Consider the following 26331-nt stretch of genomic DNA (forward strand, 5'->3'; position numbering starts at 1 on the left):
ACTAGCCGTTCGTGGTGTCACTACTGGCCACTTACTAGTCGTTCGTGGTGTCACTACTGGTCACTTACTAGCCGTTCGTGGTGTCACTACTGGTCACTTACTAGCCGTTCGTGGTGTCACTACTGGCCACTTACTAGTCGTTCGTGGTGTCACTACTGGTCACTTACTAGCCGTTCGTGGTGTCACTACTGGCCACTTACTAGTCGTTCGTGGTGTCACTACTGGCCACTTACTAGTCGTTCGTGGTGTCACTACTGGTCACTTACTAGCCGTTCGTGGTGTCACTACTGGCCACTTACTAGTCGTTCGTGGTGTCACTACTGGCCACTCACTAGTCGTTCGTGGTGTCACTACTGGCCACTCACTAGTCGTTCGTGGGGGCAACACTCACCAGCCGTGCGTGAGATTGCGACTCTCACCTGTTGCAATATATTAAGGTAATTATCCAGCTTTATTGCGCTTAATTATATCCTGAAACCTGAGGCTGGCTAGTTATTTCACGAGGGAATGGTGGTAGGAATGATGGTTGTGGTAGGTATGATGGTTGTGGTAGGAATGAGGGGTGTGTTAATGAGGGTTGAAAAGATTATAACCACTATTATATCTGGTACTTTGAGTACTTTACTACCACTAATAACTTCCCACAAATACTGGTTTTACTGCTAATAATTAGTCGAATAACGCCGATGTTCTCACTCTCCCTACTACAAATAGCACTGCAGGTTCCAGCACCAATAATGCTGCTAGTGTATCTTCCTTCCCTGTGTACTAGTAGTGCTAATGCAAATACTACAAGCATCAGGGATGCAATTGCTACCTGTGTTGCAACTGATGCAATCACAACTCTTACTATTATCTTCCTCTATCGCCATTACTGGTAATAATACCACTATTGGAACGACAGTAACCACTGATGTTACTAATGATACCACTATTGCGAACGCTGCAACCACTATTGCAAATATTACTAACAACATTGCAACTATTAGCATCTCTACTGTTACTACTACCACAATCGTTACTATTAGTACTGTTCCTGCTGTTAATATTGTTTTAAATACAGGCAAACAATATAATCTAAAACTAGAAACAAATCAAGAGATATGCGACAAGACTTGTGCCAGAGTCGAGGAGTCTCAAGCTCACCACGTTAGAGAGAATAAGCAAAGGAGGAGACATGTTCACAACATACGAGATACTACGGAAAACTGATCGAGTGTACCAAGGTAACTGAGACGCATATGTGCTGAGGTAGGATAAATTAGATACACAGATATGCTAGAGAAAAGGCAGGAAGAATATATTTACACAAATTTAAAGAAATTGAATAATGCATTAGGAAGTGATGTGGTGGAGGCTGACTCCATACACACTTTCAAGTGTAGATATGATAGAGCCCAGTAGACTCAGGAATCTGTACATCAGTTGATTGACAGTTGAGAGGCGGGACCAAAGAGCCAAAGCTCAACCCCCGCAAGCATAACTACGTGAATACACACACACACACACACACACACACTCACACACACACACACAATAAAGATAAAGATTGGTAGATAAAGACAGTCTATTTAACACAAGGGGAACACGCACAAGGGGACACAGGTGGAAACTGAGTGCCCAAATGAGCCACAGAGATATTAGAAAGAACTTTTTTAGTGTCAGAGTGGTTGACAAATGGAATGCATTAGGAAGTGATGTGGTGGAGGCTGACTCCATACACAGTTTCAAGTGTAGATATGACAGAGCCCGATAGGCTCATGAATCTGTACACCTGTTGATTGACGGTTGAGAGGCGGGACCAAAGAGCCAGAGCTCAACTCCCGCAAACACAACTAGGTGAGTACAACTAGGTGAGTACACACACACACACACACACACACACACACACACACACACACACACACATACACACACACACACACACACACACACACACACACACACACACACACACATACACACACACACACTATCATAGACTGTGGGTTGGTTGGTGTTGTCGTCGTTGATCCTTCTCTACGGACAACCCAACCCACAACTCGGTAGAGTGCTTATACTAGGAGATCACCCTTGGCGCTTCTGGCTCTTGGAGAGGGGCTCAACGTCACACGTTTAGGGGATGCGGCTCCAACATTTAGCCTCGTTGTCACGTGCACACACCCACTCGAGCCGCTGTGACTCCCCACTCTCTCCTTATGAGATATGATCTCCTCAATCCCCCTATGACTTACTAGTATTACCTCCTACCCTGTCCACAGCAGTGGTTCGTGGTTCTTCCTCTCTCTCTCTCCTTCTTTACTACCTCCTGGGAAGCCTCACTAGGACAAGGGCAAACACCAGCAAATTGTGACACATTTACTGAACAAAGCACATACACAATACATACACACATATAATAATAATGAATCCTATACTCTATAATATCACAATCAGGTTGCACTCCGATACCATCAGAACTCTATTATCAGCTTATCGAGTGGTATCCTATCTCCTGGTTCACCACCTGATACTATTAACCTCCTCAAGTTGGTCAAGCCTACACACTGTTGCACCATCAACAAGATAACATATATATATAGAAAATCAGCATTTGAATGCAATAACATATACCAGTATAAATGTTCATTGATACTTCAGTATAAAAAACTCCTTGACATAAGAATGCCAACAGTCACTCACCTCTCACTGCGTCTTGCACGCTAATGACAACCAAACACTATCAACTCCCTACTAGTAATCCACCAGAACTTCCCCTTCCACCTCTGGAAGTTCACAACCCTAATATCCTTAGGTTCTTCCGGGCTTCACTACCAGGATCCTCTGCAGCTCCTCCCGGCTGCTATCATGAAGTTTCCTTGTGCAACTACGGTGCTTCACCCTTCTGTTAGGTTCTTCCACAGCTCTCTTGGCTGCTACACCACCTCTACAGAAGCACGTGACACTCCTCTTCACTGCTGCTTCTCCTCACAGCTCGAGGTCCTCTGCTCCACTACCTTTGGAGTCTCATCAATTACTTCATCTGCTGGCTTCGAAGTTCTCAGCAACTTCTTCCCCAAAGACAAACCTGCAACCCATCGACACTCCAATAAAATGTTCCCCTTTAACACATAAACCAAAAATAACCACACAATATGCTTGCCTCAAACCTCTATCTGTCCTCTACATACAGTGAGAGTGGACTCCCCCGTTTTGGGCGGGTCCATACTCCACCTCGCCTGCCGGCGGACCCCACTCACTGGGAGGGTCTTCCTCCGTCAAGAGCCAGGCTCCCTCAGTCTTCCGCCAGCGCTCAGAGCGGACGGACGTCGCTCCGTGCTCCTCCCTCTTCACTCTCCTATTTCAGGCTTTCTGCCTTATTAAAACATGTCTAACCTATAAATAAACATTGCTACTGTCGCTGGGCACACGACCAACTACAAACAATCACTATGAACTGGCGTTTATCGTGCTTACCACAGATTAATTGGTCGAGGGCGCTTTCCCTCTGACGGCGTCTGGTCAGGGCGCTCCACACAGCACACAATATTGCTTCTGGGCGATTTAATATCTCCTCGTCGACCAGGACTTGAGACCACAACGTTCCCAGCTCGATTCCACAGCTGGTACGTCTGCACACTTCTCTTCTCTTAGAGATATATCACTAGGGGTTCCCTTCTGGCGGGAGCTCAAACGGAGCGCGGCTTCCCCCTGCGATGTCTGGCACTCAAGTGAGGTCAAGGTCCTCCGGAAGCGAGCCTCACGCCTCCAGCAAAATGTCCACATCTCCTAGCCAGTCATTTATCTGTTTTCTTCTTCATTGCCCATAATCTCAAATTGTTCATTGAATCCACCATACCATTTTTCACATGGGTTATCACCTCAATATTTGCTAGACCTTCTAGTTAGGTCAGGCTTGCTGAATAACTCTCAAGAAGGGAGACTCGTTTCTCCTGCAGGCTGAGATCATAACACTCCCCTCCCCTTATTTTTGAGAGTTATTCCAGTGGCAAAGCTCAGGATAATACATCCGCCACCACACTGTCTCGTTCTTCCCCCCATATACTCTCTTAGGAGTCTGCAATTAATTCGTTGCACCTTGCAACATCTGGCTCACAACTCTCCAGGAACATGTTCTTCTCACAAATGATCTGACCTCTCTGGCACCTCTGGGCTAGGCTGTCCTCCTTGGACGCCTGCACTCCATTGGTCCACTCTACTTACTGTCTCCACCCTCCGTTTCCTCGTCTTCTTCTCTTCCCGTCCAGAGTCAGACATCTACTGTCTGTATCTCCTCTGTCGTCTTCATACTTCCATCTACTGCCGTTATACTTTCGTCTCCTGTCATCATACTTCACTTCCTCGTCTTCACTGACGATCCTCCCTTTTGTCTCCTCATTTATCCGAGACCTCATCCTGTTCGACTCCCATCGAGTCCTCGGCTTTCTTCTATTCCTCCATGCTTGCATCATCATCCTCTTCCCACACTTTTCACTTCTATACCACTCCATTTCTTCTCCTTCAACTCTTCTTCGTTCCCTAAAAGTTTCTTCGGGCACTATACTACATCCAACAGCACTCGACCATACATGTCGCTTTGCCTCTCCCAAAGTGCTCGTAAGCATCTCTCCACACATACTGTCTCTTCTCCTTTCATTTTCTCGGCTACTACTCTTCTTCACTATCTCTCCGCCACGTTTTCTGTGAAACCTGTCAACTCCTGACATCTCAAACAACTTAACTCCACTATCCCTATGCCTCTGTGCTCGTGGACCACTTGACGCTCTACTCTCGTCCTCTGTATGTCCACATCTTTCCTCATTCCTACTCAGCACAGTTGCATTCACCTTCCGACTCTTAATTTCAGCAGTCTGGGCTCTACTCAGGTCCGCTCTCTTCACATGATTCTTCTTCGGCTGGGTCATCCTCACTTTTGACCTCACCAAGACTTCATTTTCCTGGGCTGGACCTTCATCAAATAGCCATGCTATATCTACGTCGATATCTTCTACCGGTTTAATTGACACTGTCTCATCTTCTCCAGTGTCTTCCTCGTCGGCCACCTCTGCCTTCGTCACTACCGAGACAGGGTTTTCAATGGCTTGGCGGTCTCCTGACTCATCTCCCCGGATGTCAGTCAGGTTCACACTCTCAGGTGTCCCACCCGTGCCATGGCCTTCTGGGCACTCCTCTGGCACAGTCTCCGCTATGACTCTTGGCAACACCTTTGTCCCACACAAGTCATTTCCCAGGATCACTTGGACTCCTGGAATAGGTATGTCGGGGCACACTCCCAACATCACCTCCGCCGACACATATTCCGACCTTAGCTGGACAGTACATACGGGCATGTCACTCTCAGACAATAACCCATATACTCTCATCTTACTCCTGCCAGCTAACCGTCGACCATCCCCAATCAGGCTTCTCGCAATCAAGCTCTGATTAGCTCCGGTATCTCTTAAGATACCAACTTCTACCTCCGGTTGGCCTCTTATACTGATCCAACCTTTACTCATGAACGGCCTATACCTCTCGTTCACTAAGTTCGCTCTCTGTGGTTTGTCTCGGAACACATTAGTATATTTACCTCGGGGGTCACACATGGCCAGGGTCACAACTCTCTTGCCCTGCCGACAATCTCGCATCACGTGACCCAATCCGTTACAATTGTAACATCTCATCTGGGAAAAGTCTCTTCTATATGTACCAGAGTAGCTCTGACTCTGCCCACTCGTATTGGAGTTCCTCGGGCCAGACGTACTACTCGTACTCTGTGGAGCTTTACCGGACTCTTGATTCCCTGGATAACGATCAGTTTCTCGTTTAGCTCCTCCATCCTCACTTTCAGACGAAGTGCGCGACCTACTCTTCTGAGTTTTAGGGTACTTACTTTTATCTGCCCATTTATCAAAATTTTTCTCACCCCAGACTCTTCTGGGTCTCTCATAATTTCTTCCTCCCCAGACTCCATTGGATCTGCCATTGCTGCGTCTCGCCTCGCTTCTCACTCTGTTCTCCCTCAAGCTCTTGTATGCTTCAGTAATCATATCCGCCCTATCTGCGGCATCTTTCACCTCCATTATCCCTGCTTCTTGGATCTTGAACTTTGTTTCGGGATGCATCATCTCCAAGAACTTTTCCATGACCATCAGTTGCTTCAGGTCAGCGTAAGATCCAACTCCAGCAGCCTCAATCCACTTCTGGAATCGTCTTTCCAGATCTCTTGCTGTCTCAGCAAACGTACATGCTCCAACTTTGCTCATCTCTCTGAAGCGCTTTCTATAAGCTTCTGGGGTTAACTGAAACGAGCGCAATATGCTGCTCTTTACTGTGGCGTAATCCTGGCACTCTTCCAGTGACAATTGGGTGTATGCCTCCCTGGCTGCACCGGTCAATCTTAACTGGACCAGCTGGGCCCATTCCTCCTGTGGCCACTCCTTGATACTGGCTACTTTCTCAAAATGCTCGAAGAAGCTCTCTGCCTCTTCGGGCACAAACAAGGGAATGTCCTTCTCCCTAACCCTAACATCTGGTGGGTGTGATACCTGGGTGGTGCTCTCTGGCAACCCATGTTCAATCCTTTGCTCAGCCAAGGTTCTGTTCGCTTCTATCTGCATTTGTTTTGTTCTCTCTTTTTCTTTTTCGACCTCTAGTCTTGCTTTCTCTTTTTCTTTCTCTTGTTCCAACTCCAGTTCCCTTATTCTGGTTTTCTCTTTTTCTACTTCCAGTTTGGTTTTCTCTTTTTCTACTTCCAGTCTGGTTTTCTCTTTTTCCTTCTCGGCTTCATTTTTCATCTGGAGTTCTAATTTCATCTTTTCCAGCTGGAACTGTCTCTCCTTGTCCTCACGCTGCATCTGGAGCTCTAACTGGAATCTCTCCAAGCTCCTATTCCGGCTACTCCTGCTACTGCGGCTACTCTTGCTGCTCCTACTCGATCCCTGGGATCTCACGTCATCCTGCCCATCATCCTCCTTTCTACTTTCAGCTCCTTCCTGGGCTCCTTGTTCTGCCGCTTCACTTCTGGCTCTCAACTGCCTCAGGATCTCATCCTTCATCCCAGCTACTTTAGATGCTTTCAACCTAATGCCACATTTTTCTGCTATTTGTTTCAATTGATCCCTCGTGCAACCTTCTAAATCCTCAGGCTTGCCTGACTCCACAAACGCTTGCACCTTATCCATCTTGTCCTGTGAGTCTTCCCAAGAGAGAGAGTATACACCTGCGGTCACGCAGTTTATTTCAGCAAGGGTGTACAAATCCACTTTTGGACAGGGTGTGGGTGTGTCAGTTCACTCTCCCGGACAGGCCCCCAATTTATCATAGACTGTGGGTTGGTTGGTGTTGTCGTCGTTGATCCTTCTCTACGGACAACCCAACCCACAACTCGGTAGAGTGCTTATACTAGGAGATCACCCTTGGCGCTTCTGGCTCTTGGAGAGGGGCTCAACGTCACACGTTTAGGGGATGCGGCTCCAACATTTAGCCTCGTTGTCACGTGCACACACCCACTCGAGCCGCTGTGACTCCCCACTCTCTCCTTATGAGATATGATCTCCTCAATCCCCCTATGACTTACTAGTATTACCTCCTACCCTGTCCACAGCAGTGGTTCGTGGTTCTTCCTCTCTCTCTCTCCTTCTTTACTACCTCCTGGGAAGCCTCACTAGGACAAGGGCAAACACCAGCAAATTGTGACACATTTACTGAACAAAGCACATACACAATACATACACACATATAATAATAATGAATCCTATACTCTATAATATCACAATCAGGTTGCACTCCGATACCATCAGAACTCTATTATCAGCTTATCGAGTGGTATCCTATCTCCTGGTTCACCACCTGATACTATTAACCTCCTCAAGTTGGTCAAGCCTACACACTGTTGCACCATCAACAAGATAACATATATATATAGAAAATCAGCATTTGAATGCAATAACATATACCAGTATAAATGTTCATTGATACTTCAGTATAAAAAACTCCTTGACATAAGAATGCCAACAGTCACTCACCTCTCACTGCGTCTTGCACGCTAATGACAACCAAACACTATCAACTCCCTACTAGTAATCCACCAGAACTTCCCCTTCCACCTCTGGAAGTTCACAACCCTAATATCCTTAGGTTCTTCCGGGCTTCACTACCAGGATCCTCTGCAGCTCCTCCCGGCTGCTATCATGAAGTTTCCTTGTGCAACTACGGTGCTTCACCCTTCTGTTAGGTTCTTCCACAGCTCTCTTGGCTGCTACACCACCTCTACAGAAGCACGTGACACTCCTCTTCACTGCTGCTTCTCCTCACAGCTCGAGGTCCTCTGCTCCACTACCTTTGGAGTCTCATCAATTACTTCATCTGCTGGCTTCGAAGTTCTCAGCAACTTCTTCCCCAAAGACAAACCTGCAACCCATCGACACTCCAATAAAATGTTCCCCTTTAACACATAAACCAAAAATAACCACACAATATGCTTGCCTCAAACCTCTATCTGTCCTCTACATACAGTGAGAGTGGACTCCCCCGTTTTGGGCGGGTCCATACTCCACCTCGCCTGCCGGCGGACCCCACTCACTGGGAGGGTCTTCCTCCGTCAAGAGCCAGGCTCCCTCAGTCTTCCGCCAGCGCTCAGAGCGGACGGACGTCGCTCCGTGCTCCTCCCTCTTCACTCTCCTATTTCAGGCTTTCTGCCTTATTAAAACATGTCTAACCTATAAATAAACATTGCTACTGTCGCTGGGCACACGACCAACTACAAACAATCACTATGAACTGGCGTTTATCGTGCTTACCACAGATTAATTGGTCGAGGGCGCTTTCCCTCTGACGGCGTCTGGTCAGGGCGCTCCACACAGCACACAATATTGCTTCTGGGCGATTTAATATCTCCTCGTCGACCAGGACTTGAGACCACAACGTTCCCAGCTCGATTCCACAGCTGGTACGTCTGCACACTTCTCTTCTCTTAGAGATATATCACTAGGGGTTCCCTTCTGGCGGGAGCTCAAACGGAGCGCGGCTTCCCCCTGCGATGTCTGGCACTCAAGTGAGGTCAAGGTCCTCCGGAAGCGAGCCTCACGCCTCCAGCAAAATGTCCACATCTCCTAGCCAGTCATTTATCTGTTTTCTTCTTCATTGCCCATAATCTCAAATTGTTCATTGAATCCACCATACCATTTTTCACATGGGTTATCACCTCAATATTTGCTAGACCTTCTAGTTAGGTCAGGCTTGCTGAATAACTCTCAAGAAGGGAGACTCGTTTCTCCTGCAGGCTGAGATCATAACAACACACACACACACACACACATACACACACACACACACACACACACACACACACACACACACACACACACACCAAAAAAATGGTCCGGAATTTCCCTTCATTAATGGTGTGTAACACAATACTAATAATTTGCATATCAAATTCTGTAGCCGTTCTATCCCGGCAGTTTAGTATTCAGGCTAATTGGTCAGGAAGTCATCAAAATTCACAATAATCCCTCTAATTACGTAGCCAATAATCACATACCGAGAAACCTATATAAACAATTTTTTTTAACCAAAATTGAGAGCGAACCGATCAAAAAAAGTCTTGATATATATTCAGCTGAAAAGGTCGGCCCTTTTTTTCTGTTAACGCTCCGAGGTTGAAAGAAGTGACTTAATCGCATATTTAGTGGCCAAAACTATGCAAAGTTTAGGCCATAATACCGCCTGAAGAGTTTTATCTTGCCTTAAACCGAAGTTAAATTGTGGGTCGAAGTTTAATAGGTCGTATTTTTGAAGTAGGTCGAGTACCACCTGTAAGAAGGTGTTAATTGCGCGTAACTAGAGAACGGTTGTTCGCTGGGACGAGTCTTATTATGCGCCCTAACACTCGCTGCGTGATTGGTTCCGGAGCTGAGAGGCTGAATCTATAGAGAAAGTGAGTAATTATCAGCCAAAAAAGCGTTAAGCATATATTACAATATGACCCTTACATGTGGCTGGATACAAATTAAAAATCACAACCCTCCACCAGTATTAAGCCTATACTTACAAGTGAAGATTAATACAAGGAGGACGACACAGAAATTTGCGAAATCCTAAACAACAAAACAAAAACTATTTGAAAGTTAAAGACCTGAACACCTCTTTTCTCAGAGCTTTGGATACTATTTAATGTAACTGATATAAACACGAGACACAGACTTTGAAAGAGAAATTAACAATATGCTCCGCACACTCACTCTTGGGTCCTGGCTCCTGGAAGTCCATATTTATGAAGAAATGTCAGAGTAGCAGTATGATTTTGTGCAGTGTGGAGACATGAGATTCGATGCAGCTGAACTACTTCCATAGTCAGACACAGCTCCGCTACACAAGGAAGGTAACAGATCATTGGCACACATTCTAGACTGGTCGCGTTAACATGACACATACATACAGTTACTGAAAGACATTGATTAAGAATCAAGTCTCCAGGTTTATATAGAGAACAATAAGCTTCACAAATCCAGCCAATATGGATTGAGAGCGGGGAGACCTTGCCATTAGCCATGACAAGCAACGGTTGCATTAGAAGAATGGCAAAATGCAGATGTCATATTCACGAATTTTGCAATAGCATTTGATAAGTGTGACCACAGAGTGATTGCCCTTAAGATGAGATCAATAGGACTAAAAAGTAAAGTAAGGCTAGGGATATTCTGCTTCCTGACAAATAGAATGCAAAGAGTAGCTATCAGATAAACAAAGTTAAGTCCATAGATTGGTGAGAAGCTCTATACTTCTCTGCCACAGTCCCTGTACCACTGATGTTTCTATGGACACTTGATATGGACAAATATACAAGTCAAAGCTTCGTGTTATCTTTCGCGAATGATACAAAAATCAACATGATGATACCATGATGATTCAACATGGAAATTACTTATGTTCAAGACATTGAAAACTACAAGCCGATATTAATAAGGTCTTCTACTGGGCAACTAAAAATAGCAAGATATTTAACAGAAATGTCAAATACTTAGCAGTTATTTTTAGGACTGAAAAACAAGTTAGAACTGAGTCGAAATACAGGGTACAATCCATGAGCAGATCTACTCATAGAAGGAAAGCAACACGTAAAGAATCTGGGAATAAAGATGGTTGACGACCAGACATTTAGTGAACATAAGCATGTAAATATAGCGGCGGGCAGGAAAATTTATATGAGTTATTTTAAGAACATTTAAATCCAGCTTTTCCACCACGATGCTTACCATTCATACCAATTGAACTTTCCGATCATGAGTACTGCTCGGTACTCACTTCCCCTTTCAGGGCAGGAGAGATTTATGAAACATAGGGAATACAGAGAACATATATGACACGCATAGACACGATAAAACACTTAAAACTATTGAGACCGTCTCAAGGCTCTCAAAATATACTCCCTGGAGAGAGGACAAGAGAGGTATCACATAATATATACATGGAAGATACTGAAGGGCTTGGTCCCACATTTGCATAGTAAAATAACAACATACTGGAGCGAACGATATCGTAGAAATTGCAGAATAGACTGAATAAAAATAGCAAAATAGGTGAAGAGATGCCATAGGCACAATCAGTGAACACTGCATCAACATCAGAATTCCACGACTATGTAATATCCTCCCAGCAAACGTAACAATTATTGCCTGTTGGAAGGTGTCCAAGAGAAAATTTAACACTTTCCTTCAAGAAGTACCGAACCAACACACCAGGTTGAAATGGATTTGTGTGCCAGCGGGCCGCTCGAAGCAACAGTCTGCTTGGACTCCCAGAACCCACTCCATGTATACTCCACGAGGTTGAACAACTATTAGGCGACCAGAGAACTCAAATCCATCACGCCGGAAGACCGCCAACGGTTATCAAAATAACGCAAAAAAAAATAATAATTATTAATTTAATTATAGAGATTGGGATGGAGACTGAGGGACACACCCGGGCACCGCCGGTTACCTCACTGATCACAGAGGCTGTGATGAAGATGAGGAAGAGCAGCCCAAGAGGCCACGGGAGGAAGCTAACAGAAGCACAACTGAGTCAGAGAGATGTCAGCTTGCATTGATCTGACTAGTGGCGGGTGAGCCGGTGCTTAGGAGCTGGCGCTCCACCCTTCGAACACATCCAGGTAGGCGGTAGTAGTAGGCATCCATCAGTCTCAGGAGACTATGGATTTGCGCTCTGGTTGTCGGTCTGGAGTGGCCTCTCCAGGGCGCAAAGCCAGGGTAGGTTGATATGTAGGAGAAGCTGTTACCCATGCAGCAGGTCCCCTGTCTTCAGGAAGATATACATACATTTACACATACAGACACACAATTCAGAGGAATGCCACCAAACTAGTTGAGCTCATGGGACTGTGTCACGGCGGAGAGGGAATAGGAAAATATGCTTCATGTAGCAGGACAATAATAACGATTGAAGAAACATGATCACCATTTACAAAATACTTAAGGAGAACTTATTGGGTAGGAATGGAGACAGAAGTGAAAACGAAGTGTCGGTATAAGCCACATGCTCACTAGCCAGGATCTTGTCGGTGTTAGATCAGAACTGAGCTGAGATTTGTATTATCTTTTTTTCTACCACAGACGTGGCCACACATTTATAATGCTAACCAGAATTTATACATTTTCGTCTGTCCTTCATGGACAGGGTGAGAGATAAGATAAATATATAGTTCAGTGATTTATTGAACAATCAACCACAGAAGGTGATTGTAGTGCTTTATAAAAAGCTAATCTAACCTACAGACATAAATACATAGATACACAGAGTTACATCTGTCCTACGTAAAGTGGTCGATGTGTCTTTTACATAGTGTCTTTAATGTTCATTTACAAGAAGAAATGTAATTCTGATCAACTTCCACATATACTTTATACTTATACATACGCACGCATATATACATATATATATATATATATATATATATATATATATATATATATATATATATATATATATATATATATATATATATATATATAATATATATATATACATATATTCATATATAGCTTAAATGAAATAGAAAGTGAAGTGGGAGAGACACACACAATATGCACCTTTAAAAGTAGATGCAAACATTGAACGGTGAAAGGCGGGACTCAGGAACTGAAGGTCAACCCTCCCAAGCTCAGGTAAGGGAGTAATAAACACCACACAAGGATCAAACAAGCCTACATATTCATATACATATACATATACGGTGTAGAGAGGTACATATGCTGCCCCTCCTTCAGTCACTAATGCATGTTGTGGAGAAGTGATCTCAATTTGTTTCATTTCCTATCGAATGGATTATTTAATGTCGAATTCGATGTTTATTGTTATTCAGCATATATTAAAAGCTTTAAGTCAATGTGGATGAATTTATCATGACTTTAGAGATGTATAGTGTGGCTGTGTATAAACCTATATGGGGCTTATAGGGAGAGCTTTAGCTAATGGGCCCCGCCTTCCTGCCACCGGTCGTCAATTGCAAAAGCTTCCTGATCTCTTGCTCCAGGTTATTTCCTAGTCTTGAAACTGTGTATCAAGTTAGGCTTAACTCTCTGTCTTCCAGTTTATTCTCACTACTCTCACATTGGAGAAGTTTATTCTCACTACTCTCACACTGGAGAAGTTTATTCTCACTACTCTCACACTGGAGAAGTTTATTCTCACTACTCTCACACTGGAGAAGTTTATTCTCACTACTCTCACGCTGGAGAAGTTTATTCTCACTACTCTCACACTGGAGAAGTTTATTCTCACTACTCTCACACTGGAGAAGTTTATTCTCACTACTCTCACACTGGAGAAGTTTATTCTCACTACTCTCACACTGGAGAAGTTTATTCTCACTACTCTCACACTGGAGAAGTTTATTCTCACACTAAAAAAGTGTTCTGTGTGGTGGTTCTAAGGCTCAAGTTCCTCCAATGTTCTCTCGCCCTTCCTCAATTTATGCTAAACGGTTCAGTTCTGTTCATTTGATCAATGCCTCTTAAGATCTTATATGTCGTGATCATGACACCTATTTCTATTCTTTACGACTTCCTGTACGACCCACATAGAGAGATAGGGGTCAGGGGGGGTATGCAAATATAATTCCACTTTCAGTTTCCTATGTAAAACACTCCATCATCACAGTCAACCAAACGCCGTCATAGTTTCATAAAATCAAATTTATATTTATATGTTACATTCGACGAGTCAGTGGAATTCTCAGAATCCTAGAGAAGGTGTTTTCAAGGAAATACTCCTCACAAGTCCCACCACATCCCCCTATTTCCCCCCTGCTTTAGGTCTATACACAGAATTGTTCCCTCTGTCTCCTCCCCCCTTTTATCTTCTCCCTCATTTTCCCTTCTCGCCCATACCCAACCCCCCCCCCCTTCAGTCCTCCCCCCTCACACTTCTCATTATTAACGCTACTTACAAATTACTAATGTTTATCCCAAGTGTATTTGTTATTCAGTGTTATTTTGATATAATTCTTTACTATGTTTCTTATTCTGCTAATTTCTTATTCTCTTATTTTTCTTATTATCTTCTTATTCTCTTTATTTTCTTCTTGAAGGCTATGGCTCCATGCAATTGCACCAGAGGTGGTATATTATATATATATATATATATATATATATATATATATATATATATATATATATATATATATATATATATATATATATATATATATATATATATAATGTTTTTTTTAATTCATGTTTTCTTAAAGTTTTCTTAATTTATTTTTCTTAATTTATATATATATATATATATATATATATATATATATTATATAAATTAAGAAAAATAAATTAAGAAAACTTTAAGAAAACATGAATTAAAAAAAACATTATATATATATATATATATATATATATATATATATATATATATATATATATATATATATATATATATATATATATATATATGTTTTTTTTAATTCATGTTTTCTTAAAGTTTTCTTAATTTATTTCATTCGCGAGTTTCGGACCAATTTTCTTTTATTTTTCGTGAAATGGATTTCTTCTCATTTTTCCATTTTCATTTTTATTATGCTCTTGTGTTTTCAAGGTTTCCTATTTTCGTTGCTGTGTCTGTATTCTTTCATGTCCTGGTATGACTTACATTGTCTTTATTGCTTTTAATTTAGTTAAACACAGATATTCACACTTTTAATCTTGCTTATTCTTATACTTACACACACATATTTACACACACATGCATACACATACATGCATACACGCACATGTACACGCACACCCACACACACACACACACACACACACACACACACACACACACACACACTCACACACACACACACACACCCACACACACACACACACACACACACACCCACACACACACACACACACACACACACACACACACACACACACACACACACACACACACACACACACCCACACACCCACACACACACACACACACACACACACACACACACACGCCCTCGGAATTCATTAAAATCTTATAATTACAACATTTACTAAAAGACAGCAGCACGCAGAGGGAGTCGTTACCCTCACCAACACGTACAGCCTAATTGTCTCGTTTCCTCATTGACAACGTCTGATCCCCACCCCAGGATAACACGCTCTCTGTAATTGTCCCTTATTTACTAGATTGAAATAAATCAGATAACAGAGGAATTAGAGAGTATATGAAGGCAAAGAGCTTGTAAAAGCATGCAACTGATATGCAAGAATGTCTATTTTCCTGATCTATTATAAGGAAAAGAATTAATAGAACAGATCACTAAGTTAAGATGACCACATTCGCCCGTTTATCTGTTAGATATACTATGATACAGATGTGATAGCAAGCTTAAAGGAATTTACAAGAGTTCTGCCAGATATCAGCTAGACAAAGTTGGAATTGTCAAATCGCAATGCGACAAAGGTCTTTGCCAGGATTTATCAGGCGACCGCTTGCGAAACCTGTGTATCTTGCCTTAATCATGGCATTTATTAAACAGTTTATGAGCTTTGGAATTTTACAAATCAGGGTTAATTTATAATTTATATAGCTTTCGCAAGCGATTGCGTAGAGAGAGAGAGAGAGAGAGAGAGAGAGAGAGAGAGAGAGAGAGAGAGAGAGAGAGAGAGAGAGAGAGAGAGAGAGAGAGAGAGAGAGAGAGAGAGAGATTAGAAGTGCAACAAGCCAACATTTATTATCTTTCTTTCTTTCTCTCTTTCTCTCTCACCCCATCCCTCTTGTATTCTTTTTACACACACAGGCTTGCCGCTCTCACCCTATCCCATCTTTCCACACTCTGTGACTGTCCCTTAATCCTCTCCTCCCTTCCAGCTGATCCTGTGTGTCTATCCCTCCCACTTTTATAGTCTCTCTCTCGCTCTCCTATTCTCTTCTCCTCGTCCTACTAAAAATACATCACAAATGCAGCGCAGCAAACTTTCTTTTGCGAGGAATTAGCACCTCCCGAATGTGAGTTTTTTTGTTTTATACTCGAACTGCGATCTGGTTTTTACCATGATGTGGAGGGAAACTATTGGCGGCGTTCACAGGCGTGTCGCGCATGGAAATATCCGGGCAGTGCATTGATGACTTATTGGCCCATATTAGGCAGGTCCTCTATGTATCTCCAACTAAACTCATTTGCACGTATGACTAACCTACGCTTGAAATAATCAAGGTATTCACACGTCAATTATGTTAAACGATATTCTGTTTTCCACTAATTCAACCATTCTCTTTCCAAAACTAGTATTTACCCTGGTCATACACATTCGTACATAAACTAACACCCATATATTACCCTACACTAATGTGTATACAATACCATACACTAACATATATATATATTACCATACACTAACATATATACATACGCCATCACCTTAAAAAAACAATATTTGGAGCAGTTTAATATAGTAAAGAAATGCTATGCTATTTAACTCGATCATAACAAACACACTGTTATGTTATTGAACCTCAGGTATTAATTATATTCGTTAATGACCTTGTCATTTTAATAATTAGCGATGCAAGTAAATTCGAATAACTACGTTATCAAGACACAAGAGGACTGATCTCATCAAGACCTTAAACACACCTAATAATGTAAATAACATTTATCTAGATTACTTTTTAAAATGTCCAATGTAACACTCACAAGGGGCAACAGCTTCAAGCTCAACAAGCCATAATATAGAACATATAAACAGTGATGCTCTTTTTCATATAGGCAATAAACCCATATGAACACCTATCCGCCGAAACCGTCAATGTGAAGACAACATTCCTGTTCAAAATTTGGTTGAAAACAAAATTATCAGAAACAATTATGACGACGTTTTGCAAACAGGTGGCATCCTGTCCCCCATCGAGGCCACTAGATACGCAATAAATGAAGTTGGACATCTTTTTTTAAGTAGACGAGTCAGTAAATAGAAAATAGGAGACAAGACAATACAAATTGCAAACGACCTATTACGCCAAACGAGGCATATATATATATATATATATATATATATATATATATATATATATATATATATATATATATATATATATATATATATATATATATATATATATATATATATCTTTCTTTCAAATAAACCTTAGAGCTAGCGAGGTCTCACTGGGATTTTGTCGTACAGTTTTCATCAACGTTCTGAATGGATATCAATTCTCTTAGAAATATGCAGCAAAGAATGACAAAGTTAATCCAATGCGTCAAGGACCTTTGTCTTTACCGATCATAAGCACCAACCTAACTTTCCTTTGAAGGGCTTAGCACAAGGGGAGATATGACTGAAGTTTACAAGTGGATGAAAGGCATAGCACGAAGGAAGATATAAATGATATATTCAAGTGGGTGAAAGACTGAACTTTAGGGGAGCTAAGACTGAAGTATACTATTAGATGAAAGGTATAGCACAAGGGGGGAGATATGACTGAAGTACATAAGTGGATGAAGGACCCAACTTAAAGGGGAGATTGGACTGAATTATACAAATAAATGACATATACAGAAGTGATATACTGGATACAAATTAGACCTTCCTCGCTTGGGCCAGCTGTATATAGTGATTTCTTAGGGTGTTAAGCATGTATAAATTCCAGCATACATCAACACGGTTGCATTTATGATGGTTGCTCCGATATGCATATGCATTCAATATACAGCAACGTGTGTATATTTATGCCTATTCTGATATGCATATATTCTTGCGTACACTAACACGCATATATGCATGCATTCATTGATGAATATACTAACACGTATATGTTTTATGCTTACTCCAATATGCATACTCTCATGCATACACTAACAAGCACAAATACATTCATACCCCAACATACATATTTTCACATACATACAAACATACATACATATATACATACATATGTGCATAATATACACATGTAGTGTACGAATCATTCCATTTAACAGCCAAGGAGATTTTGATTCTTTTCAAATATTTCTTTCGAAATAATTCCCCCCCCCCTTATATATATAAGGGGGGGAATTATATAATGGAATTATATAATGTATAATGTCTTAATGTATTTTAAATCAAAATGACATATTCGACAAAAGCAAGTAAGTCAACTGGAGAGGGGAGCCGGCGGTGCCCTGGTGCCGGAAGCTCGTGTATCTTTACTATATATATTGTCTTCATCACTGTAACCGTGTTTACTATACAGTGTGTCCGTCACTGTACCCGTTCTTCGCCATTATAACCGTCTTCAATGCACACTATCATCTATCTCCCCGTCTAACATCTATCACTGAATCTCTATCTTCCTCTATCTCTCTATGTTTCTGTCTCACTATCTTTCTATATCTCGTTCTCTTATACCGCTATATCTTTATCTCTTTATGGCTATAACTTTATATCTCTCAACAATATTTATGGTACTTTTTACCGAACTATTCTCAGTTCATAACGTTAAAGTAGCGATAAAGCCTACGGACATTACGCCCCAGATTCCACTATGACCGCGCAATTTAATGAAAATCGCACCTGTGGGCAGTGTTACAAGGCTCATATTTCTTAAAGCATGTAACTTAGGCCTACCTCGACTAGCCCATGTCCGTCCCGAAACCCAGACCATTCACCCTTGTGTGAGGTTAGCCCCTAGCGTCTGGCCTCCTTCTCTGAATTGATATTCATACAGACATGTGTTCTATTTCAGTACAGATATTTGGGTGCAAAGCTTGAATGGTGCCCAAATTATGTAATCACTGTAGACTCTACGATCCCTCAAGGATTCGAACTTAGGCGGCCAAGGTTTCCCAATGGCTGGAGTAGTTGTTAAAGTGCTCGACAGCTATTGAGTAGATCCTAGTTTCGAATCCTTGAGGGGTCATATAATTTACAGTGATACATACAAATGCAAGCTTAGGACTCCTTCCTCCATGTCAGATAAGCTGTGAATCACAATAATGTGTGTGTGTGTGTGTGTGTGTGTGTGTGTGTGTGTGTGTGTGTGTGTGTACTCACCTATTTGTGCTTGCGGGGGTTGAGCTTTGGCTCTTTGGTCCCGCCTCTCAACTGTCAATCAACTGGTGTACAGATTCCTGAGCCTACTGGGCTCTATCATATCTACATTTAAAACTGTGTATGGAGTCAGCCTCCACCACATCACTGCCTAATGCATTCCATCCGTTAACTACTCTGACACTGAAAAAGTTCCTTCTAACGTCTCTGTGGCTCATGTGAGTACTCAGTTTCCACCTGTGTCCCCTTGTTCGCGTCCCACCAGTGTTGAATAGTTTATCCTTGTTTACCCGGTCGATTCCTCTGAGGATTTTGTAGGTTGTGATCATGTCTCCCCTTACTCTTCTGTCTTCCAGTGTCGTAAGGTGCATTTCCCGCAGCCTTTCCTCGTAACTCACGCCTCTTTTTCTAGTCTAGTGGCATACCTTTGGACTTTTTCCAGCTTCGTCTTGTGCTTGACAAGGTACGGGCTCCATGCTGGGGCCGCATACTCCAGGATTGGTCTTACATATGTGGTGTACAAGATTCTGAATGATTCCTTACACAGGTTCCTGAACGCTGTTCTGATGTTAGCCAGCCTCGCATATGCCGCAGACGTTATTCTTTTTATGTGGGCTTCAGGAGACAGGTTTGGTGTGATATCAACTCCTAGATCTTTCTCTCTGTTCGTTTCATTAAGTACTTCATCTCCTATTCTGTATCCTGTGTTTGGCCTCCTATTTCCACCACCTAGTTTCATTACTTTGCATTTACTCGGGTTGAACTTCAACAGCCATTTGTTGGACCATTCACTCAGTCTGTCTAGGTCATCTTGTAGCCTCCTACTATCGTCCTCAGTTTCAATCCTCCTCATAATTTTTGCATCATCGGCAAACATTGAGAGAAACGATTCTATACCCTCTGGAAGATCATTTACATATATCAGAAACAGTATAGGTCCAAGGACTGACCCCTGCGGTACTCCACTCGTAACGTCTCGCCAATCTGAGACCTCACCCCTCACACTGACTCGTTGTCTCCTGTTACTTAGGTATTCCTGTATCCAACGGAGTACCTTCCCTTTCACTCCAGCCTGCATCTCCAGTTTTTTCACTAGCCTCTTGTGTGGCACTGTGTCAAAGGCTTTCTGACAATCCAAAAATATGCAGTCTGCCCACCCTTCTCTTTCTTGCCTTATTTTTGTTGCCTGGTCGTAGAATTCAAGTAACCCTGTGAGGCAGGACCTGCCATCCCTGAATCCATGTTGATGCTGTGTTACAAAGTTCTTTCGCTCCAGATGTTCCACTAGCTTTCTTCGCACAATCTTCTCCATCAACTTCCATGGTATGCAGGTTAGGGACACTGGTCTGTAATTCAGTGCCTCCTGTCTATCCCCTTTCTTGTATATCGGGACTACGTTAGCTGCTTTCCAAATTTCTGGCAGTTCCCCTGTTGCCAGTGATTTGTTATACACCATGGAGAGCGGGAGGCACAGTTCTTCTGCTCCTTCCTTTAGTATCCAAGGGGAGATTCCATCTGGACCTATAGCCTTTGTCACATCCAATTCTAGTAAACACTTCCTTACTTCCCCGCTGGTAATCTCAAACTCTTCCAGTGGTTCCTGGTTAGCTATTCCCTCTCTTATCTCTGGGATTTCTCTTTGCTCCAAGGTGAAGACCTCCTGGAATTTCTTATTCAGTTCCTCACACACTTCCTTGTCGTTTGTAGTGAATCCTTCTGCCCCTAACCTTAATTTCATAACCTGTTCCTTTACTGTTGTTTTTCTCCTGATGTGGCTATGCAGCAATTTAGGCTGAGTCTTTGCCTTGCTTGCGATGTCATTTTCGTATTGTCTTTCTGCCTCTCTTCTCATCCTAACATATTCATTCCTGGCATTCTGGTATCTTTCTCTGCTCTCCAGTGTCCTGTTATTCCTATAGTTTCTCCATGCCCTTTTACTTTGCTGCTTAGCTAGCCTACATCTCTGATTAAACCATGGGTTTCTCATCTTCATTTCACTGTTTTCCTTTTGGACTGTGACAAACTTGTTTGCTGCATCCTTGCATTTTTGCGTGATGTATTCCATCATATCTTGGGCCGTCTTTTCCCTGAGCTCTGTTTCCCATGCTATATCTGCTAGGCATTTTCTTATCTCCTCATAGTTTCCCTTTCGGTATGCTAACCTTTTGGTTTCGGTATCCCTTCTCGAGTTCAATAACCCTTCTTCAATCAGGTACTCAAACACCAATACACTGTGGTCGCTCATTCCTACTGGGTCCTCAAAACTGATTTCTCTTATGTCAGAGTCGTTCAGGGTGAAAACCAGGTCGAGTCTCGCTGGTTCGTCGTTTCCTCTCATCCTTGTGGGTTCACTGACATGCTGGGTTAAGAAGTTTCTAGTCGCCACCTCCAGTAGTTTGGCTCTCCACGTATCCTCGCCTCCATGCGGTTCCTTGTTCTCCCAATCAATCCTGCCGTGATTGAAGTCCCCCATGATGAGCAGGTGGGATCTATTTCTACAGGCAGAAGAGGCTGCCCTCTCAATTATAGTGTTAACTGCCATGTTGTTGCTTTCGTACTCTTGACTGGGTCTTTTGTCATTTGGTGGAGGATTATATATTACTGCTACTACTATCCTTGGTCCTCCCATTGTCATGGTGCCTGCTATGTAGTCTCTGAAACCCTCACAGCCCGGGATAGCCATCTCCTTAAAACGCCATTCCTTTCTCATGAGTAGGGCCACTCCTCCTCCTCCCCTACCTTCCCTCTCTTTCCTTATTATTGTGTACTCCTGGGGAAACACGGCATTCGTTATGATTCCAGAGAGTTTTGTTTCAGTGAGTCCAATTACATCTGGGTTCACTTCTTGGGCTGTGTGTGTGTGTGTGTGTGTGTGTGTGTGTGTGTGTGTGTGTGTGTGTGTGTGTGTGTGTGTGTGTGTGTGTATAATTGTACATATCAATATACATACATGAACAAAATATTAATCTATATCAATGTATATATATGAAACAAAATTTAATGTTTACAGTACATGCATTTATTTCAACAGGTGGCGAAGTGAAAATGCCTTCAAAGATTGCTACTTTACCTGACTATCACCATCCTGCTCAGTCCAGGTATGTGCTACTTTGTGTCTTTTGTGGGTAAGGGAGACTTATTGTACTTTATAGTTTGAACAGGGAACGTTCTGTAGCGTGTTACGTGACGGCGCAAGTTATGTAGGGAACTCTCGTTTGAGTGTTACTTTGCTGTGCTGGTGCACGGAGCGCTGCTAGGGGTGTTAGATTAGTGTACTCTTTAAGTATTGAGCGTTAGTTTGAGTGCTACTTTGCTGTATTAAACGTGTAAGGATCGCTCATTTCGTGTGTTACGTTACTGTGCTCCTTGCACAGGGAACGCTCATTTACTTTCTTCATTACTGGGCTCTCTGTGTAGGGAGCTCTCATTTTGGGTGCTACTTAACGCTGCTCCTTTTGTAGTGAGCGCTTATTCGATCCTCTGTGTTCTAGTGCAAGTCTGTTTCCTGGTGGCCACAACATCTGGCTACTTGTCTTAAATTAAAATAGTAATACTTATTGAACAACTTCACTTGTATATATATATATATACATATATATATATATATATATATATATATATATATATATATATATATATATATATATATATATATATATATATATATATATATGTAAATGCATATAAGAACTCACACACACACACACAATTATATATATATATATATATATATATATATATATATATATATATATATATATATATATATATATATATATATATATATATATATATATGTCGTACCTAGTAGCCAGAATGCACTTCTCAGCCTACTATGCAAGGCCCGATTTGCCTAATAAGCCAAGTTTTCCTGAATTAATATATTTTCTTTAATTTTTTTCTTGTGAAATGATAAAGCTACCCATTTCATTATGTATGAGGTCAATTTGTTTTTATTGGAGTTAAAATTAACGTAGATATATGACCGAACCTAACCAACCCTACCTAACCTAACCTAACCTATCTTTATAGGTTAGGTTAGGTTAGGTAGCCGAAAAAGTTAGGTTAGGTTAGGTTAGGTAGGTTAGGTAGTCGAAAAACAATTAATTCATAAAAACTTGACTTATTAGGCAAATCGGGCCTTGCATAGTAGGCTGAGAAGTGCGTTCTGGCTACTAGGTACGACATATATATATATATATATATATATATATATGACATTGTCAGACCACGGAGGAAAATTGAAATAGGAATTTTCTTAAGTACTTTCGTATATTATTACACTCCTCCCGAAGTGTATTAATATACGAAAGTACTTAAGGAAATTCCGGTTTCAATTTTCCTCCGTAGTCTGACAGTCACGTTTGTATTCACGTGTTTATTTTCGTGATACACACACACACACACACACACACACACACACACACACACACACACACACACACACACACACACACACACACACATATATATATATATATATATATATATATATATATATATATATATATATATATATATATATATATATATATGTACTGCCATTGAACCTGCCATTGGACGACTCTCAGTGGGAGCAAGCAACCCTTTCTGTAAGACTCGGCGGCCTTGGTGTCCGCACAGTCTCCCAAATTGCTCTACCAGCCTTCCTTTCCTCCTCCCATGCATCGCACGACCTCGTCAGATATATTTTATCTGCAACCCTGAGAGATTCAGCAAGAATACACGATCCTGCTTTCACTGAATGTTCAAATCAGTGCGATGTTCTTGCAGCCCCAGCCACCATTATAGAGCCAACAAAACAACACAAACAGTCCCGCTGGGACCACCCTCTAGTGGAAAAAGTAGCTGATGCCATGCTCAGCGCCGCAACATCAGACAAGGAGAAAGCCCGCCTCAGAGCAGTGCGTGCCCCCCATGCAGGAGACTTCCTCCTGGCAGTACCCATGTCAGCAATGGGCACGCGCCTAGATCCAGAATCCCTTCGTGTAGCAGTGGCCCTCCGCCTTGGTGCCCCAATTCACACTGAATACAAGTGTATTTGCAACTGGGTGGAAGCAGACCAATACGGACTGCATGGGTTGCATTGCGGAAGCACAAAGGGCTGGCATGCAAGACACAATGAGGTCAATGACATCATCAAGAGAAGCCTCGTCTCAGCTGGGTGCCAAGCGGAGAGAGAACCTCGCATCCTAGGGGTCCAAAACCCGGATTTCCCCGCACTTCGCCCTGATGGCATCACCATATACTCATGGAAGGAGGGTAGACAGTTGGTGTGGGACTACACATGTGTATCCACCCTGGCTGACACCTATGTACACTTCGGAGCTGATCAAGCAGGTGGGGCGGCCAACCACAGGGAAACAGCTAAATCACTCAAGTACAGGCGACTGGAAGGTCAATACCTCTTTGTTCCCATAGCGTCTGAGACGCATGGCCCCTGGGGCAAGAGTGCCTTGGGATTTCTCAAGGAATTGGGTTCCAAGCTCATTGACGTCACCAGAGACCCAAGGGCTTCCAGTTTTTTGTTTCAGAGTCTCAGTGTGGCTATCCAGAGGGGAAATGCTTGCTGCGTCCTCGGTTCCTGTCCAGAAGCGGAGGAGCTTCAAGAGATCCATAACCTTTAGGCATTTGTCTTGTATGTTTTGTAACCTTTAAATACACAATGAAGAAAAAAAAAAGGGAAGGGGGTGGTAGGAGAAAAGCACACAGAAACTGTATTGGAGGGGACCTACATTCCCTCCAATGCGTTATGTGTGGTTTCCTCCGAGGCTATGGGTCCCCCTTCTTCCAGCCGGAGGTGGTACTCCCTTTTCTCTCTCTCTCTCTCTCTCTATATATATATATTATATATATATATATATATATATATATATATATATATATATATATATATATATATATATATATATATATATATATATTATGCTTGCACGGTCGAACTTCAGCTCATAAGCCCCAATTTTTAGCCATCGGTTGGTTAATACCGAAACTTGATTCCATCGGCAATCTTAAATTTTCTTATGAAAGTGATTTTCCATTGACAATGTACCTTTTAGCTCTGTGCTCGGGTTAAGATCTCAGTCATTTGGAAGAATGTTTCATTTCTCATTTTGCAGCTCCTTCACCGGAAATGGTGTTTTGAAGACGGTTGTGAGGCTCGTATGTACCTCATATCCTCATAGCCATTAGGGAATCCATTCTTGACAAGGACCTGTACCTCACTACTGCGTTCCTGGTCCACCTGCTTCCAACCGGAGCTGTATGGTAGAGCTTGGTTGAACCAACCTGGTTGAACCTGGTTACACCTGCGCTGGGGAGACTAGTACACCCTGTATACTTGTCTCAACACTGTAAACAGAGATATGAAATCAAACAATCGTTTCCTTGACTTACAACCAGGAAATGTAGTTTGTTGTCACTCTTCAGTTTAACAAGTTAACCTTTACATTTTTAATAAGTTAAGATCAACAGGGTTATATGTATACTGTGATGTGTATCCCACTTCTCAGAGTATACTTTTAGGACTCAAGTATATACTTGCTGGTTGTTTAGTAAACTGTTATGGTGGCGTTAACAACCCTCCAGAGGTAGGTAGATCTTAAGCCCAGCAAAAATAAACTAATTCGGCTGAAAGTTTGTTCTTAAGCAGTAGCGAGGACATGTTTAGGTGCCTGCATAACACTGTCATCACCTCACCTGACGTAGGTGCCAGGGTTGAGGTTAAAGTCAACGATTACTTCATTCTCCATGCCACCCATTCCAATACTTACCCATTCAATTTGTACCGATTCCAATTCTTACCCATTCCAATACTTACCCATTCCAATAC

At 42.2% G+C, this 26331-nt stretch overlaps 2 protein-coding genes across 3 annotated transcripts; both read right to left on the reverse strand.

The window, feature by feature from the left end:
- Positions 1 to 2344: 2344 nt before the first annotated feature.
- LOC138358916 (uncharacterized) lies at positions 2345 to 9273 on the reverse strand. 2 transcript variants are annotated; one of them, XR_011225625.1, is made up of 2 exons: positions 3457 to 9273; positions 2345 to 3067 (listed from the first exon to the last, which is right to left on the reverse strand). XR_011225625.1 is itself a non-coding variant. In XM_069317329.1 (2 exons), exon 2 carries the CDS (start codon positions 7161 to 7163, stop codon positions 4200 to 4202), a length of 2964 nt encoding a protein of 987 aa, XP_069173430.1. In that variant the 5' UTR covers positions 7164 to 8391; positions 8781 to 9273; the 3' UTR covers positions 2345 to 4199. The 2 variants fall into 2 exon arrangements, 1 of the variants encoding a protein (XP_069173430.1); XM_069317329.1 differs by having other exon boundaries at positions 2345 to 8391; positions 8781 to 9273.
- A 4270-nt stretch (positions 9274 to 13543) lies between these two features.
- Positions 13544 to 16587, reverse strand: LOC138359755 (nipped-B-like protein). The gene is made up of 2 exons (XM_069319413.1): positions 16495 to 16587; positions 13544 to 13864 (listed from the first exon to the last, which is right to left on the reverse strand). The coding sequence occupies exons 1-2, from the start codon at positions 16585 to 16587 to the stop codon at positions 13544 to 13546; spliced, it is 414 nt and encodes a 137-aa protein (XP_069175514.1).
- Positions 16588 to 26331: the final 9744 nt, after the last annotated feature.

This window comes from Procambarus clarkii, chromosome 8, assembly GCF_040958095.1.
Source record: "Procambarus clarkii isolate CNS0578487 chromosome 8, FALCON_Pclarkii_2.0, whole genome shotgun sequence".
Classification (NCBI taxonomy): domain Eukaryota; kingdom Metazoa; phylum Arthropoda; class Malacostraca; order Decapoda; family Cambaridae; genus Procambarus; species Procambarus clarkii.

Bases quoted from the DNA above. Each gene is read 5' to 3' on its own strand.
- LOC138358916 (XM_069317329.1), bottom strand. From the start codon at position 7,163: ATGGATAAGGTGCAAGCGTTTGTGGAGTCAGGCAAGCCTGAGGATTTA.
- LOC138359755 (XM_069319413.1), bottom strand. From the start codon at position 16,587: ATGCACTGCCCGGATATTTCCATGCGCGACACGCCTGTGAACGCCGCC. The intron at 13,865-16,494 runs GTATAAAACAAA...AAACTTCTCCAG, and splicing joins AAAACCAGATCGCAGTTCGA to TGTGAGAGTAGTGAGAATAA.